Genomic DNA, 21097 nt, shown 5'->3' with positions numbered 1-21097 from the left:
TTGACATATTTAAATTTCTTCCAGGTATTCTTGTGAGAAGGCCTATTTCTTCCTTAACTCTCTATCCCTCATTTGGTGGTACTTTAGGCACCCTCGCTTTCACCAACAGCCAACTCAAGGTCCCCATTAACCATTCACGGACGACTGTTTTTCAGAAAAAGTATGGAAAGAGTTTTTTAATTTAAAAAAGCGGAGGCACATCGGTAGCCATACATCCCACTGACCATAACTTCTGTCAGGCGTGTCAGAGGGATGGCAGGGAGGAGGCAAGCAGTGAAGGAATGAATGGGTGATTGAATAATCCTGGACTCATAAAGCGCGCTGCTGCTCCGACGAATATCCCGGGTCTGATTCATAGTCAGGTGGCGAGCTCCAATTGTCGGGACCACAGAGCTTCAATGTACAGGAAGGCAGAGAAAAGAAAAGTTTGAATACAAAGACAGAGATGAAGCTGAAGGGGGGCCCTTGGAAGGTAGGGGCCCTGGGCAATTGCCCATGTTGTCCCGGCCTTAAAATGTCTCTGCACTATCAACAAACAAGTGTCCCGTGTCAAGTGATGCCTTCCACCAAAGTAATTAGCCAAAAGCCTTCCCATTCAGGGATTTTTGAAATGTTAACAGTGTAACCAAGGTTTTATGTCCCCAGATGTTACGGTACGTGAGTACCGTAGAGGGAGGGATATCCCTGGGCTGGGTGCCTAGTCTTCATGTGAGACAATGGCGTAATTGTCATAGCTGCCAAGTTTCCCAGGTCCATGTGTGATGTTCTACTCCTGTCCAGGTTTTTTCCTTTGAATTCTGGGACTTGTAGTGCTGTTTTATAATGGAATAAATAAAACTACAGGTCCCAGGATTGAAGGGAAAAACCTGGACTGGAGCAGCACATTACGCAAGGACTTGGGAAACTTGGCAGGGCTGAATTTTGTGTATTTCACCTGTTTGGGGGGTGGGGTTAACAGAATTCTTCTTGAAGAACTTTGGTCTGTGTGTGTGTGCGTGTGTGTGCGGGGGGGGGGGGGGGGGGGGGTGACAGTGCTAAATTTGTGCTGGTGTTTTCTGGTGCTTAGCACTTGAACTTATTTTTAAAACACCAGCACCTATTTATGAGGCTACATCACATGGTGGCACTCTCAACCTATTTCATTTAGTGTCAATTAATAAAAATAAAAAAAACTCTCACTTTCAGGCCATCACCACAGCTTCGGATGACCTGTAATAGTCAAAATATCACACTTTTTTAAGTGTATTGGTTAGTAGGTAACAATGAACCTGCCGTACGGCGGCAGCAGCTGTGGGTCAAATACCTTGGGCCCTGGATCTTCTATTTTAACAAATAAAGCACTGGGAGCTGTGGAAGTGAAAGAGTTGCAAGGAAGCCCATTTAGGAGAAAGAGAAAAGAGGGTGCTGAAAAGGAAAGAGATGAGACGTAAGCTCACATGTAATCAAAATATGGAAAGAAAAAGAGTGTATAAGTCTTAACATTGATTGATTCATTGAACTTAACAGGAGTGAATGGGACACCCTAAAGACCACTGCTCCTTCCACAGGCTAAGTAGTGCTAGTTCCCAATTTTAGAATTGAAACATTTTCTATTTTATTCAACCGAATAATTGTTGTTACTCATTTATCTTAAATAGCTAACAACCAGTGATTACGCCAATAGTCCCGGCTGGTTTTCGATGTATGCAGTGGTATATATCAGGTGGCAATAACATAAAGCTTAGAGATGAACCAAAATAACAGTCGAGTGGCACACTATGGGATTCAGTACCACTAAAAAAAAACGGGAGAAAAACAAAACTTTTTCTTCCATTTCACTTAAAACCGTGAGCAGGACTACAACTACCAAAATGCACCATGTTCTTGCAACATAAGGCCGGACGGACTAAATACGTTAACGTTACTCCTGCTGGGACAACAGGATGTGGCTGTTATCGTGGGGGGCCATATCTGACACCCAGAATTCACGTACATGGTGGCAGGTTCTGAGTAGAGTGTAGTGTCCTTTTCGGTCCATAAAGAGGTATTACCCTCGAGCGTAATTGACCTTACAGAGAAGGAAACACTGTTTACGTCGCGCCCAACACTGCCATTGCCAAAGCAAGGTTAGAAACGCAACACTTGCGAGGGAACGTTGCTCGCCGGCAGAATTTGGGCTGAGTGCATTTGAGGCCTGCAGGGGGACAGAAGACTTACTGTGTGAATGAGGTACATGCGTAGGGCGGGGACCTAGCTCTTTTGAACGGATACCGACAGTACAACTAAATGTAGCGGGGACTGCCCAGCTTCAGTGACGTATCTGCGCCTACCTCTTTGTGCTCCATGCAAGAGTTTCCTGTACCCTGCAGGTGACCCATGGGAAGCAGCGGGAGAACGCAGTCCGCGGCGTGGGCGGGGCGAGGCGAATGAGGGGAGAAGGTTGATATGGAGTAGGTGGCACTTCCCGTTCTCCCTAACCCTGATCACCTTTAGAGGACTGATGGAGCAGGACGAGTTGATGAGCAGCCCCTTTGTGGACGATGGCGAGGTGTCCAAGATGTTCGTCTATCCTGAACCAGTGCCGCAGCTGAACACCCCGGGCAGAGGCCCAAAGGAAAACGTGAGCGGTGTTTTACTACGCACTGACTTTCCATCCATGTTCCACATAAACGACAGTATTCAGTTTTACCATTCGCTCTAGCATACACTGAACATTCTCTATATATCGAAGTGGGCTAGGCAGGGACTCTGGGCTCCAAAATTGTCCAAACATTCCAGTAGTCCTGTTTTTATAATGCGCTAAAATCTAACTACTGTTGCATTCTGGCACGGCGAGTCCCAGAATCCTAGTGAACACCTTGTCATTGATGGGCCCCTTGGAAAACTCGAGAGCCGCAACTACTTCTAGGGAAATGAATGCAAACACGAATTGATTGTAACTTGTTGGAGTCTTGCTGTTTAACTTTTGAGTGTTCAGATATGTGCAGGTTGAGGCTAAAAGATCAGGGTTTGGGGGCATGTTAGCTTTAGAGAATGTTAAAATGCAAATAAACTATAGCACGTGACAACATTTTTTTTGTTTTATTCCCTCGTTTTCTCTCTGTTTCATGGAGGTTTGGCATACTTGTTTCTTGAACAATGGTTACATTTAAAAGTGGTAGGGCGTTAAAGTTGGGTATGACTATTGTGAAGCGAGCAAGTGTAATGGACAAATGTGGGGTCAAGGGCGGGTCCTCCTCCCATGAAAAGGTCCTCCTCCCAAGAAAAAATTGAAACAAATGGTGAGTTTGAAAGCAACTGAATTTAGTGAGAAAGCAAGGTTTATAAACCAGTGCCAATGTACAGCCTTGAAATATTAAACACATTAAAAACTGCCCCATATCTTACTGCAATAATAAGTTCAACAGTTATTTTAATGTGCGAATTGTACAGCGTGACACGTTCAGGCCTTTTAAAGCTTGTGCTTGCCCAGTGTCTTGCACTGCATGGGGCATCAACTTTGAAAGAAAATGTTTTAACCAGGCATCGGGAAGCACCCACAGCTGCTGGCTGCAATCAGTCATACAGAAATATGTGCAGACAGGTCTTTAAGTGGGATGAAGAAAGTGAGGGCTCTCTAAAAGGGACATGTCAAATATATTTCTTTGAATACCTAGTGTGCCACCTGACCTGTATTTTGGTTTCTCCCTAATGTTATTGCAGCCAAAAATATAACACAACAAATGATATACACCTAATACTTGTCAGTCCTATTGGCGTTGTCAATGGTTGTTATCTGTTTAAGATAAATGAGTAACAACAATGATTTCCTATAAATAATTAACATTGGAAATGTTTAAATTCTGAAATTGTGAGACACTGAATTAAATATTGTTGAGGCCTGTGGAAAGAGTCTGGCCTTCAGTTATGAGTGCTTTATGTTAGATATTTATGCCCTTTTTCTCTGCACATCTAACTCTACGGCATGTTTTCAATATCCTCTCTAGCACCCTCTTTTCACTGTCGCCTGAATGCACCTCCTCGCATCTACTTCCTTTTACCATCGCAAACCTACACTGCACTCACACATTTGAGCACTTTATTTCCTTTAGTTTTTTGCCTACTAAATATTTTAACTTCTTTACACAACCTTCACACACATTTACACTGAATTTCAATTGTAGCTGGAATACATGACCATTGTTCTGTGTGCTGTGCAGAAGCGCCAACACACTGACAGGCACTTTGCTTTGCCTTCAGTCTCCCCACCAGCGCTCTCAATCAAAGCCTCTCATAAACACCTGGCTCAAGTCAAAGTATGCACTATGCAAGAGAAATAAAATGCACAAAAAGAAATACAGAAACAGAGCATGATGAACAGCTACAAATGCAACATTAAGTAAAACGTGAAAAAATACAGGCGTGAAATCACTGACGCACATTACCTTAACGTTTTTAACATTCATTGTTCACAAATTGATCCATGTCTTTGGCATTAATGTTAAGGGCATGGATTTAGGGCCTGTTTTAACCCATACAACAGATAACTGCCTTTCCTGTACACACATTTCTTGCTTTGAGCTTGACTTGGATATGTAGATAAACTTTGCAAGGGAAATCAGAACCCTGCTTGTCTTTTGGAACAATTTAGTGGAGGAAAAAATACAGCAGTTCCACTTCTGTGGGGGACAGCTATCTGCAGCCAGGGCCTGGGGTGTCAAAGTGGGGGAGGTGAAGGTGTCAAGGGGTCTCAGCACAATATAAATAACCCAAGGTTAGAATTAGAACACTTACCATTACTAAGGACAAGGCACTAAACCAGACGTGCTTTCATGTACTCCTACTGCATGATGAAAGGGAAAGGGTGGGATCAATGCCAGTGAATGAGAGATGCCTGCGCTCACGCAGGGATGAACACTCCGTCGACCGAAACCATGATGCTAAAATCGTCACTGGCCTTTAGCTAAGCCCTGCGTCGTGTGTCACAGTGCAGAAAAGTTGATTTACTGGCTGGCTTCTGTCTCCAAACTTCAAAGTGAGGTGGGGCAGGCAGCCTGGGACAGACACCCCAGAGTTAAATAAATCAATTTGTTTAGAGATATGATCACATCTCTAAACAAATTAATCTACTTAATATTTTTTTAATGTTGATGCGCAGGAATTTCAGAGGGGTGCAGCCCCTTAGCCCTGGAGGGGAAACCACCCCTGTTCTTGAGCCTGCTTCAAGATTACGAAAGAATACTTCGTAGCCTAGAAACACCCTATTTAAACTTTCTAGTTTCTAGTCTTTCTAGTCAGTGCTACATAAAAAAATGGTATGGGTGCCAGATTTAATGTGCCAAAGCAGACTGTACTGCCCTGGTAGTTAATCATAGTAGAAGCTTTTGTGTATTCTTTTATTCAGAATTTGGTTTTATTTCCTTTTGTGGCTCCTGTAAAATCTGACTCCTCTGTTTGCCATTTGCCAAATAATGTCTTTGATATTTCAAGATCTTCTTTCGCAAATTATAGCATAGCTGGTGTTCCTTTGTTGTTGAAGGTATCCTGCACCCTAACAACAATATAGAGTATGTAGACCGGTTTCACATGTGTACTAACATTTTTGTATTTTCAGTCTCCTTGTTTGCTGACACTTTGGCAAGAACTCCTGGAAGGAGACTTTTCCACACACATATTCAAGTACTGGAGTTAGAGTAATATGTTATCCTGCCCTGGGGTGTATTTTTGTACCTCTTTCTGAGGGTATATGAATTTCAACATACAAAGACATATGGTTGTGCTGTAACACTTAGAAGTCAGGGTTATCCAGGGACGCAGCAAGACTTGATGTTTGGGGGTGTAGGGCTAACTCTTCAGGAAATGGGATGGAGCTATCCTTAGAGCCAATACAATAGTGATGAAGTGTATTTTTAAACATTGTTCAGATCCCAAACGATTACAGCAAAGAGGATTTGGCAATGTTTCTAGGCTACATATATTGATATTTAAAAGGGGAGTTTGTGATTTGACAGCTAAAACCCAGCTTCTACAGATTTCAGTACAAAGGTCTTTAGAAACAGTTTTCGCAAAGTTATTTCAAGATCAGAATCCTTTTAGCCAATTTTTCAAAAATTCCTTCAGTGAAATGACAACGAGGTCATAAAATATTTCTAATTCACTCTTCAGAAAGACATTCCTGCCCAGTGATTTCTTTAATTATTTCTCTCCTTGTGCTGCAATAGAATGCTTAGGAGTGTTTTTTTAATATTAGTGTGCAGGCTGTTTGAACAGCAGTGAGTGATCAGGTTAAAATGCCAAGTGTGCCTGCCCAAGGATTCAAAACAAAGCAAAAGCAGCAGCAGGTCTTAAAAGTATATAATGTGTGAAAAAGTAATCTCAGCAGAAAGAAGTCAAGCAAAACAAACTAATCAACTACAAGTGATAAACACCAGTGTTGTTCTTTTTAGTTTAGTGCAGACCCTTTGCAGTTTATAGAGGTTAGATTGAAAGTGACCTAGATTATTAAATAGAGTAAGGAAAGTGTTGCACCATGTCAGTTCTGTATGACTTAGTCATTTAAATGTTGTGTGTTAGGAAAAGCCTTGCACCCTGTATCTTTTTATTTTACACTCTAAACAGCAGGTCACACAGTTCACCTTACAAAGTCCTGGAACTCTTCAATCAGAAGGGAAATTCATTGTAAGACAAACTGACTTTTTACCTCTGTCTGTGAACACAGAACAAATGTGACATAAGAACAAGATTTAAAGGCATCTTTTATTGCCCCTCCACTTTCTGACTGAACAGAACACCAGTCCTTTGTCAACTCATCAGAAGAGTAAATCCTAAAAATAGCTGGACCTGATCAATTATAACTTGCCATAGGGAGTGGTTGACTAGATTTTTCAAGCCCTGTTAGATGTACTATAAGTGAGAAACAATTATGTTGTGTATTAATAAAAATGACTAGTTTGGTTGTGACAACCACAGCAGTGCAATCTTTTATAAAGTGTGAGATATAGGTCTGTGTAACATGCAGATATAAAGGTAACGTCCCGCTGCTGGTGCAATTATAATTATGGTGACTTCACAATAATAAATACATGTGTGTGTATTAAAAAAAAAACAAAGGTTAAAGTGAGGTTATAGTGGGTGAACATTTTAGTGCCAACGTAACGTTTTGAACTAAAAAGAAAACACAGAAATTCACCAGTTATAGTTGCAGAGTTGAATATAACTTGTGCCACCTCCACTCACTACTTATGACCGCACATATTACATCACTCGTGACATGTTATATGACTTCATTTATGACATTACAAAATGACAATTGATAACATCATCCAGTGACTGTTTTTTGTAGTTCACATAGTGGTGGGTAACTAGCATATTACTTCTCTACCTAATTGTGTACAACCTGTGTGGGTGTGTTTACAAAACAGGTGCTCCTAATGCATCATAGGTGTATAGAGGTATTGAGCACATTATACATCTTTGGATTCAGACGTAGCTGTCTGTGTGCAAGTGACAGCTGATGACTTATGTCCAATATGTTTAACACAAGTTTTTTTGGCTCTCCAGAAACAATTTCCAACAGTGCAAAGATTCTATGTAGTAGATACTAAGATAGAAGACTGTGTGCACTAGGTAGTAACCTATGTACTTGATTAGCTTCAGGAGATGGGCTATCTGTAAACATTTCACCACGGTATGAAGGTTGCAGGTAGTATGACCTTTAGCACTTTCAGACCTTGGTATTTTAAGGGAATATTCTCTTTGAGCAAGTTTTGCATTTAGTGAACACTGTTCATACTAGATCCTTTTTAATACTCTGGGATGTATTTCTCATGAGTTTCACTGTCTGCAAACACTGTGGTACAGAGGACACTCCATAGAGAAAACACTGTTTTTATTACCCACTCTTCTACTCATATCCACTTTACTTCTCACTGTAGGTTCAGGGACTGTGTGTGGGGTTTGATACAGGTAAAGGATGTCCATAGTAGACCATTAGTTACATCACAGAAGTTGAGTATCTGGAGGAACTTGGGGCCAGATGTAGCAAAGTATTTGCACCTCGCAAACGGCGAAAATCGCCATTTGCGAGGTGCAAATGCCTCTTTGCTATGCAGAAATGCATATTGCGAGTCGGTACCGACTCGCAATATGCATTTCAGAATCGCAAATAGGAAGGGGTGTTCCCTTCCTATTTGCGATTCGGAGTGGAATGCAATACCATTTGCGACCGCATATGCGGTCGCAAAGGGTATCGCAGTTACCATCCACTTCAAGTGGATGGTAACCCACTCGCAAATTGGAAGGGGTCCCCACGGGACCCCTTCCAGTTTGTGAATGGACCCAAAACATTTTTTTCAGGGCAGGTAGTGGTCCAAGGGACCACTGCCTGCCCTGAAAAAAAACCGAAACTAAAGGTTTCGTTTTTTTTTTTTAAGTGCAGCTCGTTTTCCTTTAAGGAAAACTGGCTACACTTAAAAAAAAAAAAAAAAACTGCTTTATTGAAAGCAGTCACGAACATGGAGGTCTGCTGACTACAGCAGGCCTCCATGTTTGCGAGTGCCTAGACTCGCTATGGGGCCGCAATTAGCGACCCACCTCATTAATATTAATGAGGTGGGTCATTGCGACCCCATAGCGAGTTGCAGACGGTGTCTGAGACACCGTTCTGCATACCAATTTGCGAGTTGCAAATTGCGAGTCGGAATGACTCGCAATTTGCAACTTGCAAATTGGATTTTTCCTACATCTGGCCCCCGTTTTTCTCTGAGCAGTTGTGGACAGATTGAACACAGTGTGCAGGTTACTCATCTACGTGTGACCCAGTGTCAGTATGTACTCGGCTACCCATGAAGTGTATGGTATAAGGTCAATGATGTACAAAACACTAGCTTGCGTCGTTTAAGGGGGTTGTATATGCACAATGGCATTTTTTATGCTTTGTGTTATTCTGAGATATAGAATGTGTACAAAAGTAGCTTGGATGATGTAATCAGTGATTTCATCCATATTATTTGAGATGTCATCAGTGAAATCATGGAGCATGTCATGAGTGATGTAATATGTGAATCCATTAACAGTTCATGCAGGGGCACAAGTTATAGTAACTATGCTGAATTTCAGTTTTTTGTTATTATTTTGATTTTATTATTATTATTATTATTATTTTTTTTTGAATTTCTAAGGTATAATAAAAAATACTGAAAACCTTATTTTCAGTGAAATGCTAGTTTAATGTTTGTTTTTACGTAAAGTATTATTTTGTAACCATATGTAAAGCCAAATCCTGCTACAAATGGCCTTTGGTTGTCAGGGGTGGTGGGGGTTGGTACAAGGCCAGGCTTGGCCAGGCCCTGCGGCCAAGCCCCCACCCGAGGCAGCCAACCCCACCCTGCACACGACCTTCGACTATGTGAGACGGGGGTTTGCCGCAGTCTGCCAACACCACGCCGCACATGGCTTTGGGCTTGCACATAATTGAGTTGGCCATTGGACAGCGAGGACCCTATACCCCAGGGAATTTTGTTTTTAAAAGGGAAAGGGGTACGAGTGGCTCCCCTCCTCAAGCCACTTCAGGCCCTGGAGACCCCGTTCCTTTGGACCAAATGATACTTGTAAAGAAGAGGGGGCACTTGGCACCTTCTCCCTGAGCCAGAAGGGCCCTGGGGACCATATCCCATGGAGCCTTTAAGGTGGGGGGCATATGCATATGCCCCCCTCCATGATCCAATAGTGGTTGGGGGGGAATACCATCCCCCTAGCCCAAAATATATATATTAAGGGGAGGGGGCATGTGGCCCTCCTCCTGAGCCTTACTAGGCCCCTGGACCCCATCCCATGGGCCAGAGTTTCATTAAAAAGGGAAAGGAAACCTTGTTGTCCCCCTCCCAAGCCTTTTGTGGCCCCAGGGACCCTATCCCCTGGGTCTCTCTAAATTAAATGTGGGTGCAAGTTGCCCACCCAGGGAACCCACCAAGCAACATTATATTAATTGGAGGGGGCACATAGCTCCCATCTCAGTCGGCCCCAGGGCCAAATTGAATTGAAAAGGTGAGGGCCCTCAGGACCCCCACTCACACCGCCTCCTCAAAATATTAGAAAAATGGCAGACCACCTCGGTGGGGAGTCCCACATGATTGACTGCTTTAAAAAAAAAAAAGTAATTTTATTTGTGAGCCAGGGTGGGATTCCTCTGGATTCTACCCTGCCCCTTTTATATTATTATTTTTTTTTTTAATTCAGGACAAGGGATTAAGCTCCCAAGCCTTGTAATGGCTTCCAGTAACATTTTCGTCATGTTGCTGTCAGCCAAAGAGAGTGTTTGCTCCCGCAGGAGTCTGATTCCTGGGGGAGCGAATTGGCCCAAGGGGGAAAAAGCTCCCTGGGCCAATCTGAATGCTCTGTTTTTGAACTGACGCTCCTGCAAGGCTCTCACCGGAGTCCCTTGGACCTAACGGTCCAGATACACAAAGATATTTAAACCTTAATTCCTCAAAAACTACTGAACAGATTTGCAACAGATTATCAAAAGCACACTTTCTGGGTCAAGATCTAGCTTCCTGCCAAATTTGGTGTCATTCCATGCAGCAGTATTTGCAGTTGCGTGATCTTAAAAAAATAAAAATAAATCTGCTGTGGAAAATGAATGGGGATTTTGCGCTTTGTAACCCACCCTTTTTCCTGCCCTCTGCTTGACAGATCACTTCGAATTGTTCCATACATTAGGCAAAGAAAAGCAATTTTTTGAAAAGTTTCTTGAAGATTCGTCAGACAGCACAAACTGTATTTGCAACTCAAACAAGTCATTTCCTATGAAGACACTGACCTAACTATTACTACCCAATGGCAACCGCCACTGGGTAATATATATATATTCAATGTATCCCTTCAAATGTGAAATGATTTACTCCCAAAACCTAATCAGCGGGCTAAACTTTAGATCAACACCACAAATATAAATGATGGACGGAGTGTTGAAACTTTTCAAACACTCAACCCCAGTCACAGATCTGGGTTTAATCCATTGTTATTTTGCTTGCCACATCACCCCAGTTTGGACCCAGCCAAATGAAAATCAGTCTTGACCCTGTTCCGCATGGGAACAGCACAGGCCGAACTGCCAAACAAGGTCTTCCCTGGACCGGAAACAAGCATCATTAGACCGGTTTCAGGGTATCACACCTCATCAGCCAGGCTAGCTTGAATCCAGTGGTGCAGCGAGCAAGGGACCTACTTCTGGGCATACTCTGGCCACGTATGCCGCAAATCACACATACTTTCCTGCTGCATCTCTGCAGCAGTGCCTGACCTCCTTGGGCTATGTAAGTTATTTATTAGATGTGGAAGATAGATATGGCATGCAGGTTTACTCATGGTCTGTAGGTTAGGTATGAAAGAGGTAGGCTAGCTAAGGTGGGTGTTTTAGGTAAAGTAGAACAGATGTGGTAGGTTCATTATGGTAGGTTAGCAACGATTGGGCATAACATTTCTGCTTGATATGTACTATTCATTTTCCAGACTGCTTGTTTACAAACCATAGCTTTAACAAGAAGCAAAAACATTCTTTAAAAAAAATAAAAATCTCACTTTTTTAAAAATAACGTACTGTATTGGCTTTTCAAACATGTTAAATATACGAATAACATTACACTGTCCATGGAGTAAAACGTTATTAGTTCTGTGAATACTATGAATGTAGTAAGGCAGAAAAGGGGATGAGGGATATTGCAAATGGGTCCTCCCAACTGCCACATTTAGCCCCTTCTCCGACTGCTCGGGTGGCTTCCAGTCTCCTTTTTGCCCCAACAAGCCCTCCCTTGGCCCACTAACTTGTGCTGTGACCATGCCAGAGACTGGGAACCCTTAGTGTGTATTTCAAGCTGGATCCCATGATTACTGGCCCACTCCTCCAAACCTTCTCATGCTTCTGTGGACAACCGGGGTCATGTAAATCAGCTTTTTCAGGGCCATGCACCTATCTAGATCCAGTTTCCATTGTTCCAGTGATGGGACAATCACTGATTTTCAATGTCTAGCTATGCTTTTTGCAATCACTAGTCTATCCCACAGTATGGCTCTTTTGTACCTATTGCCACCAACGCCTTCCATGTAGCAGTGCCAGCCTGGGGTCCTGGGCCAGTGGTCACCCCCAGGACTCTGCCCAAACAGGCTACAACCCCTGTCCATAAAGGTTTAAGAACCAGACAGCCCCAAACTGTATGTAGGAAATCCCCATGGTAGGAAGCTATGTGCAGACACAACGGCAAAGTGATCACCTTCGCCACCCCCATGCTGCAAAGTTTATGGCTTGTGAGGTAAACTCTGTGCAAGTTGAAATTGTGACACTCGCCATTTTCCTGAGAGCTCAAGGCTTCTTGCCAGCCATCGTCGTCTGAGTAAGGGCCTTCGTCCATGTGGCTTGTAAGTCGGGGGAAGAGTCTGATGTGTGCATATGGCCAATGATGTGTAGATAAAGGGCAATTTGTGTCAGGGTGGGGGGGGGTTAAGCAGTACCTGAGCTTAAAACCCTATTTTTTGCTAGTAGGTGATTGGCTTGTATGCATGTAGGTGTCATATTAATCTTAATCATATTCATAATGATGATTTAAAAAGGGCACCTTTGCTGCATAGATTGCATTAGTAGCAGGCCTACCTTTAGGGCTGGAGCAACCGTAAAGTTGCTTAAGAAAGGTTGGTTTAGGTAGAAGCACATTTTAATAAAGCCAACTCCTAACCACTGTGTTACATTTTAAATCCCGAGTTTGTGCTTCTTCAGGCTAAGCACTCTTAAAATACACAATTTACCAGTATGGATTACATGTGATTCCTATACATTTTAGTCTTCATTGTTTTATGCAACATTTCAAATACACTGATTTACACAGGTGTGATTCATTGTCTCTTTATAAAGGGAACATGATGTAAGGTGCTCTGATATAGCACTATAGAACAAATTAAATTCATGTGAGAGAAATGCTTTGGAGAGATGAAGGGCACTGTTGGAGGGTGTAGTGAGGGAATCCATGAGGAAGCAGGTCATTGGGTGCGCCAACAAAGGTTGTCTCACCAGGCGCCACCAGCCCTAAAGCTGGCCCTGTTTAGCAGAATTATGAAATACACTCAAAGAAGAGTACTATAGAACGGAGATAGAAGCTGTAGTTGGTCTTGGTTGCATGTGGTGCAATTAAGACGTAGTCAGAAAAAATATTGCATATTGAAAACTTTTGGCCAAAATGTTTCTTCTTTAAGAAGGCTTATGTACCTGCTCATCTTTTAGTTTTCAAACCAAAAAAAACTGTAAATCTAATGTGTTCTGATTGCAGAGTAAAACATCATAAGGCAAATACTGAGTGGCATTGTGATTGCAAGTTTAGGCATCCCAAAAGCAAGCAGTAACGCTGTAAATCAGCAATTAAAATGTAAAGTAAATACATAAAGAACACATCCTGGGTAAAGCTAAACATCATATTGCATCTGCAGATTAATAAAACATGTACTTAATGTAACCATCCTTAAAATGCAATACCTTGACGGACAGATCAACCAAACAATAGGGAACCATGAAAAGCACACGAAAGCCAAGGGCTGAAGAGGCTTGACCATAAGCCTGCTTTCACTATATTCCTCTTTATACTTTTTCATGTACTGATTATGAGCTATCACAACAGACAACTAAAACTGTCCTTGGCCACTTAATGAATGCTTCCCATACTATCAACCCAGATTGTTCAAACATAACCCGAAAACTCTCAACGTCTGAAAACACATTAATGGCTGACCATCTGCTGCCTAACTACACACCTTTCACTATTCTCTCTCCCCAATCCTGATTACAATTTTAAAGTCTTGCTACAAGGAAATGTTCCTGTTACCCTCTCCCAGCTTCAGTGTTAGCCCCATACACTTGTCATAGGTGGTAATACTCACACCAAAACGAGGCAAGGGGGAAAAGTATCACCAGCACTTGCCTTTAGCCACTTCTCTTAGTAATGACTGTGTTGTCACAGTTATCTAGATTACCCTCTCCAACCAGCTGTTCTCTTTGGCTATCTGCTCCTTGACCCATATGCTGTAAGTCATGATTCTGTTCCTCCTCCTTTCTGTTTCACATTCCAGTATTCTCACTGTCTGTCGTTCCTTGGTGGTTGTTACTTCTCCTCTTCCCATTCTGGACTAGAACCGCCTTTTCCTTTCCTCTTCTGTGGCTTATAACAACTTCAGTTTTGACCCTGGAAGTTTCTAGGGAGCTAGCCTGTCCAATGGTGGCAGCCATGCTGGTTTTCTCTATCTTTTTCTATCTCATCCAAAAATACTTACAATAAAGCACAAACCTGCCAGTTTTCCTTCATTTGTATTTGGAAGAAATCTTTGATATTTGGGCCCACACCCTTTCTCCCCTTTTCCACCACCTGCTCCTGGACCTCTATGCTCCCAAAAAAATCCGTTGATGCCCACAAACATAGTTTTCTTTTTGTTAAGTCGTTACCTAGATGTTTTGCTTTCACTAATGACCGAGTTGACAAAAATCTCTGGAATGCACTTCTTAGTTTAAAGAAGACATTTATTATTATTTTACTACGAGGTACCTAAAAAATGAAGGAGATTAGTAGGAGGAAGGCACACGTTTAAAAATAGTCACAGCAATGAAAGGAAAATATATCAAAATGATTCTCAACTGCAATGTACACAGCAAATATGTGAATATATTATAGCATAATTGCAAATAAAGGATAAAGTAAAAATTCATCACCGTAGGGCCTGCCAAGCTCTTCACATTTCTCATGCCAGCAAGTTGATGGAAATATTCAAACATGCTGGCTACTGTAGGTCAGATTTGGAAGAAAAACTTTGAAGATTGGCCAACCTTTCAAGGCTCCCCTTCCAAGGCCGACCTGTTCCTTGCACTGAAGAAAAACAAAAAAAATGCGCTTTCTTATCATGCTATTGTGTTGGGTAACAGAAAATCCGAAAAACACAAGCTTAGTTTACCATGTAGAAAAACACAGATCAACTGCAATGTCTAACGCCACGATAAAGCCAATAGGCAGCTAAACTGAATACAAAATGTAATCTGCAATTGGTGAACACTGAACAACTAATATGCACAGTGGTGAAACACAAAGTCAGTGGTCAAACCTACCTATTTTCACTACATCTCCACCCTCTGACCAATGACTTTGTGAACTTTTCTCTTATTTCAAAGAAAAAGAAACCCTCATAAGCAAATCAGGTTTGCATTGTATACAGCAACATAATGCAATGATTAAAGCAATCACCAGAAAGCAATGGAAGAGGATTGACATATTGATCTTATAAACCTTTGAATCAGACACATCTACGATGAAAAGACGGAAGCTTATATATTCTAATTGGGATAATAACTGATTGAATAGTGTCTCTAGGATAGCAAGTTGCTATAGAATTGGATGAAAACATCATGAGTTCTAATCATGAAAAGGTACACGGTCTACCTGAAAGGTTTTCTGGAATGTAAGTATAAGTCGGGTTTCCACACGAAAAACAGCCAGCTAACTGACAATTTTGCTTAATGAGACTGGCAGAAGTCATCAGATGATAACAAGCCATGAGTTAGTTCCAGTGGAAGAATGTAATCAAACAAGTTGACAGAACATCTGTATTGTTCCCATGTAGAAATTGAATCAGAGACACAATTAGCGCTAAATGGATCCATAGGTTTTGTACTTTAAAAGCAGCAGGAGCGTTGCACAAAGGTTAACAATCAGGTTAAGGTTGGGGGTGCGGTCCCTCCCCCGACCCCACACGCATATGCCCGAAGAGAGACCACACAGCACACTCCTGGTCAGTGGCAAGCCGTAGTAAGATCTGTAAAAGAAACAAGTATGACTTTTCTTGCAAATAACATTTGTCATCTGAAATGTGCTCTTCTTTTTCCTTTCCTTGTTTTATAATCAGCAGGACGTTAGTGGGGCCATTTGCTTTAATTTCTGAAGGTTCTGGAGGGCCATTTAGGGATTCAACCCACACCTTAGCACTGAGGTTTTTCTGCTGCACCACAGCTTCCCTTCCCTAGCACTGTCAGAAGGGCTGGGGCAGTCCCCTTCCTTACCAAACCTCCATACACTGCACATATGACAAGTTGGGCAATTCTGTCTCCAATTTGAATAAATAAGTCAACTTCTCCACTATTTAACAGAGTAACTTAGATTTCTCCTTGGTAATCTGCATCAATCGCTCCCTCTAAAACCTGAATACCTTTTAAGGGCCAACACAGATCTGGAAGAAATCAATCCAAAATGCTCTGGGGGAATCTATATTCCAACACCTGTTTCACACAACGTTGCGTCTAGGAATTTTAGTCTATAAGCTTGTGAAGCATGTAAGTCAAGACCTGCAGATTCAGGTGTGGCTCTGTAAGGAGCTAATGCTCCAGGTTTTATTTCCCAGTTTGTGATGGTATTGGTGCCACATGTGGTTGTATTTGCAAAACTGGAGTTAACATTCGCATCAAAGGTGTTTCAGCATTTGTTAATGGTCTATTGTTCAGAATCTGGAGGGCTTCATTTAAATGCTCTCTCCAGTTTTTCAAAGTTCCATCAGATAATTTTCGCAATTGAGCTTTCAGTAAACCATTCATTCTGTCAATTAGTCCTGGGGCCTGTAGATAATAAGGAATATGATGTATCCACTCAATATTGTGCTGGAAACAGTAGTTCTGTACCAATTTGCCTTTGAAGTATGACCCATTGTCACTCTGGATCTGGAGTGGTACTCCATAGTATAACATTAACAAGTACAGAGTTCTGATTGTATTGTGCTGAGTAGTACGTTTGCAAGGGATAGCAATCAAGAATCCAGATTGAGTGTCCACTACATTGCAGGCATATTGATACTCGCTACTAATTGGTAGTGGCCCAATGTAATCAAATTGCCATATCTGTCCTGGTAACTTTCCTCTCCCAACTGATCTTTGACTGTTTGTGGGACAGATCTCTGTTGTGTGTGCTGACAAACAGGACATTTCAAAATCAGTTTTCATCAAATCTAGGTGAATGTGCATCCCTCTAATCTCTGCCCACCTGTAAGTGGCTTTCTCTCCCACGTGTTCACATTTCTGGTGCGCCCACTTAGCCATCCCCACCAAGTCAGAATTCTGGGTTGACCCTTCTGCCTCTGAACGTTTGTGTTTGACGTCTGCAAGGGAATTGAACCAGCGTTCTAGTCAGTTAATGAGACAATGAGCATCTATGACTTTACTCTGTTTTAACATTTCCCAAATTTCCTGCCACAACTTTTTGCTCCACATGTCCTTTGAATGAACCAGTTATGTGCATGCCATGTGGAAAGCCAAACGGCTAATCCATTGGTAGTGAACTAAGAATCTGTGTAAAAATAACACGTCTCAGGCAGTTCTTGCTTTAGAGTCTGACACACAGTGTACAACTCTGCATATTGGCTACTTTTTCCTTCTCTTGTGGTAGACAACTTTTCAGTAACTGGATTGTATAACACTGCTTTCCATTGTCTTTTAGTACCCACGTATTTCAATGAATCATTAGTAAACCAAACATGCTTTCTATTTTCCGGGGACACGAATTCAAATGGTGCACTCCATTTCACTGGTGACTCTTTTACCTGTGGTACTCCCTGCACCCTCTCCTCACTCTGTACAGGGGCGTGTGACACCTGTTCATGTAGGGCTGCAGTGTCTGTCTTGTATGTACCAGATCCAGTGTATGATACTAGCCTTTTGTGCATGTCCTATACAGTGAAACTTAGGTGAACTCATCACCTACTGCATGATTGGTAGTTCAGATTTCAGAATTGCATTATACTTTAGTGTGATTTGCTCAGTATTCGTTAGAGCCCAATAACAAGTCAAGAGGTGTTTTTTCAAAAGGAGTATAGCGCTCCACAAAGTCAAGTAGTTTTCTAGTCCAGAGCCCCAGGGGCACCCTTGTCCTCCCCTGTTACTGCCACATATTCCAGTTTGCATATTGTCCCTGAACAGTTGCATGTAACTCAATGTTTCCCTCTTGCACTGCACACAAATCTAAAGTCTGTTGGATTATTTCATTTGCCAAATCAAAAGCACACAGATGCTCTTCACTCCACTCAAACCCATGTTTTTTCCTAGTTACTTTGTACGAAAGGCTTAAGATTTTGCTCAGATGAGGGCTATACTGTTTCCAAAAATCAAACCATTTCATGAAACTCGATGTCTCTTGCTTAGTGCAAATAGTAGCAAACTCCAAAATCTTTTGTTTTACCTGTAACAACATCTCTCTATGTTCTGGATTCCACTGATTTCCCAGAAACTGCACATTTTGCGACAGTACCTGTATCTTGTCTTGAATTAATTTTACACATCGTACTCTGTAAAAGTGGTCGGAATATACCGGTAACATCGTCAACTTCTTGCTCAGTGTAAACTTTTAAAGAATGCATTTCAACTCCTGCCAAAAACTGTGGGCTGCTCTGCGCACGGAGATCTACGATCTTCTCATGATGCTCACACTGGCCCCCACCTTTTTTTAACCTCCTCATTACTGGAATGGAAAAAGGCAGATTCTCCTGTAACAGCTTGGTATATTTCAGCTTTATCTTGCAATAATTTGTTCTGACTAATTTGCTCACGTAAATTCTTATTTTCATATTATAACTGTTTACATCTCTCATGTATTTTTCTGTAAGCAGACAAAAGTATCTAAACCCTCCTGTCAAGAACAATAGGGACATCATTTGTTTCAAAAAGCACCTTTTCTAAATATGAAAACACCTTAGTTTTATCCGAGCACCCATCCCAAAACTTAGAAAGTCCTGATAAACAAGAAAACATATTTGTTACAACCCCATAAGGCAGTTTAACTTCACATGCATTTTCAAACATGGTTTGCGGTGCTTCCTTTAATTCTCCAAAAAATAAATAAAAAAAAAATAAAAAAAAAGATATTTACACTTTTAAATCGTGCGCTTCCAACTCCTTCTTCATCCCTTTTTTTTTTTTGTTTTTTTTTTCCGACTGACGATGCACGCCAAAATGTTTAGCTTTCACTAATGACTGAGCTGACAAAAATCTCTGGAATGCACTTCTTAGTTCTAAAGAAGACATTTATTATTATTCCTCCACGAGGTTCCTAAAAAATGAAGGAGATTAGTAGGTCGGAGGCACAAGTTTAAAAATAGTTGCAGCAATGAAAGGAAAATATATCAAAATGATTCTCAACTGCAATGTACACGGCAAATATGTGTGATTATATTATAGCATAATTGCAAAGCAAAGAATAAAGTAAAAATTCATCACAGTAGGGCCTGCCAAGCTCTTCATCTTTCTCATGCCAGCAAGTTGATGACCCCTGGTCAACTGCGAGAAAGAGATATCCACCCTCATGGGAAAATGTCAGGCATTTGATGTCCAATCCTGACTGAGGTCTCGGAAATTCCCTTGCTACTGAGCAGGGTCACCTCTTTTATAGCTTAAACAATCATGGAAAAAGCCTTCTGAAAGGCCCTCCCCTCTCAGATGGAAATATTCAGACATGCTGGCTACTGTAGGTCAGATTTGGAAGAAAAACGTTGAAAATTGGCCAACCTTTCAAGGCTCCCCTTCCAAGGCCGACCTGTTCCCTGCACTGAAGAAAAACAAAAAAAATATGTGCTTTCTTATCATGCTATTGTGATCGGTAAGAGAAAATACGAAAAACACAAGCTTAGTTTACCATGTGAAAAAACACAGCTTATCTGCAAGGTCTAACGGCACAATAAAGCCAATAGGTAGTTAAACTGAATACAAAATGTAATCTGCAACTGGTGAACACTGAACAACTTATATGCACAGTGGGGAAACACAGTCCGTGGTCAAAGCTACCTATTTTCACTACACTAGAACAGTAATGTGTCTTGCCTAAAACAGTGTTGTGCATTTTATAACACAACTTAAATATGCAGAGTTGCCTGACTACTTACTTGTAAGGACCTGGGGTATTAGTTGAGGGAGTAGGTACCCACCTTAGGCAATACCCACAATCCTTGTTAGGGGGAACCACTAAAGTCGCTAAAATAACCTCTGGGTAGGTGTGGCACAAAACAGACTGGCTTAACTTAGAAGCAATATGTAAAGTATTTATGCCACACTAAAACAGTAAGAAAGTTGTAATGCAAAACAATACAAATGTCAAAATGACTTAGAAAAATTAGAACTTAGAAATTAACAAACAAAATTACATTTAAAAAAACCTAATTGGGGAACTGGAGGTATGTCTTTTTTTCATTTTTATGTTGAAATAACACCAGGAAGCACAAAGTGCCAATGATAGTCATTGGTAGAACAGGACCTAGGTGCAATTTGACACTGACCGCAATGGAATGCAGACGGATACACTAAGCAGAGACCAACAGGAGAGTCTAGTCTATGGCTAGTTGCCACTGGTCAGCGGAGCAGTTGCAGTATAGGAACTCTTGTGGCTTGCTGTTTTCCTGTAGCTTTACCAGGAGGTCAGTTTTATGGCTCTTGAAATCCACTTCTTCGTCCCGATCAGCAGATTCAGTCCTCTTGTGATCTTTCACAGGTCCAGGAGTGTTCTGAAGAGGGTGCCTGGAGATGCCACATTTGAGTGGCAGATGCATTGTTTTGGCATTTGTTTCTCCTTCTTAGAGGAGCATCCCAAGTGTTATATTGATTCCAGCTATATCAACCCTTTTTATGACCAACACTCCTCCTATCACCACCCATCCATTGCCCCAATGCTTCGAACTCTTTCTTATTGTCCCCTATGTACCAACAACATACATCTTTATGACATTTCTCTTGCCTTTCATAGCAATCCCTTGCTCTCTCTGCCTCAGCCTTTCCTCGTCTAACTCCTATCTGGCATGGTTCACCAGCCTGGTGGTTTTCTTTCTCTCTTCATTCCTTCTGTCTGTCCGCTTTTCACCTCTGTCTTTACAGGGACTTTAGTGCCACTGTTCTCCCATCAAATCTCAAATGTGCCCCTCTTTTGAATGCTGTTTTTTTTTAAGGTGCCATGCTTTGTGGAGTTGCTTAAAACCCCTCTCACATCTTGCTGGCTGTTAGAAATTAGGTTGTTGGTTGACTGGGTTTTAAGCCCTGATAAAGGAGCAACCACAATCTTTGTTGGGTTAAGGCACAAGTAAACCCCAAATTGAC

The 21097-nt window shown here is 41.7% G+C and overlaps 1 protein-coding gene across 2 annotated transcripts in view; it reads left to right on the top strand.

The window, feature by feature from the left end:
• The first annotated feature begins 2354 nt into the window (after window positions 1-2354).
• The window catches only part of LOC138282516 (kinesin-like protein KIF20A), a 531681-nt gene continuing 512938 nt past the window's right edge, over window positions 2355-21097 (top strand). Inside the window, exon 1 of one of the 2 annotated variants that reach the window (XM_069220199.1) lies at window positions 2355-2599. In XM_069220199.1, coding sequence (XP_069076300.1) covers window positions 2480-2599 — 120 coding nt within the window. In that variant the 5' untranslated portion in view covers window positions 2355-2479. The remainder of the gene's footprint in view (window positions 2600-21097) is intronic. The other variant, XM_069220198.1, reaches the window with a different exon arrangement.

This window comes from Pleurodeles waltl, chromosome 2_2, assembly GCF_031143425.1.
Source record: "Pleurodeles waltl isolate 20211129_DDA chromosome 2_2, aPleWal1.hap1.20221129, whole genome shotgun sequence".
Taxonomy (NCBI): Eukaryota; Metazoa; Chordata; class Amphibia; order Caudata; family Salamandridae; genus Pleurodeles; species Pleurodeles waltl.
This window is presented reverse-complemented; position numbering and strand designations above follow the sequence as displayed.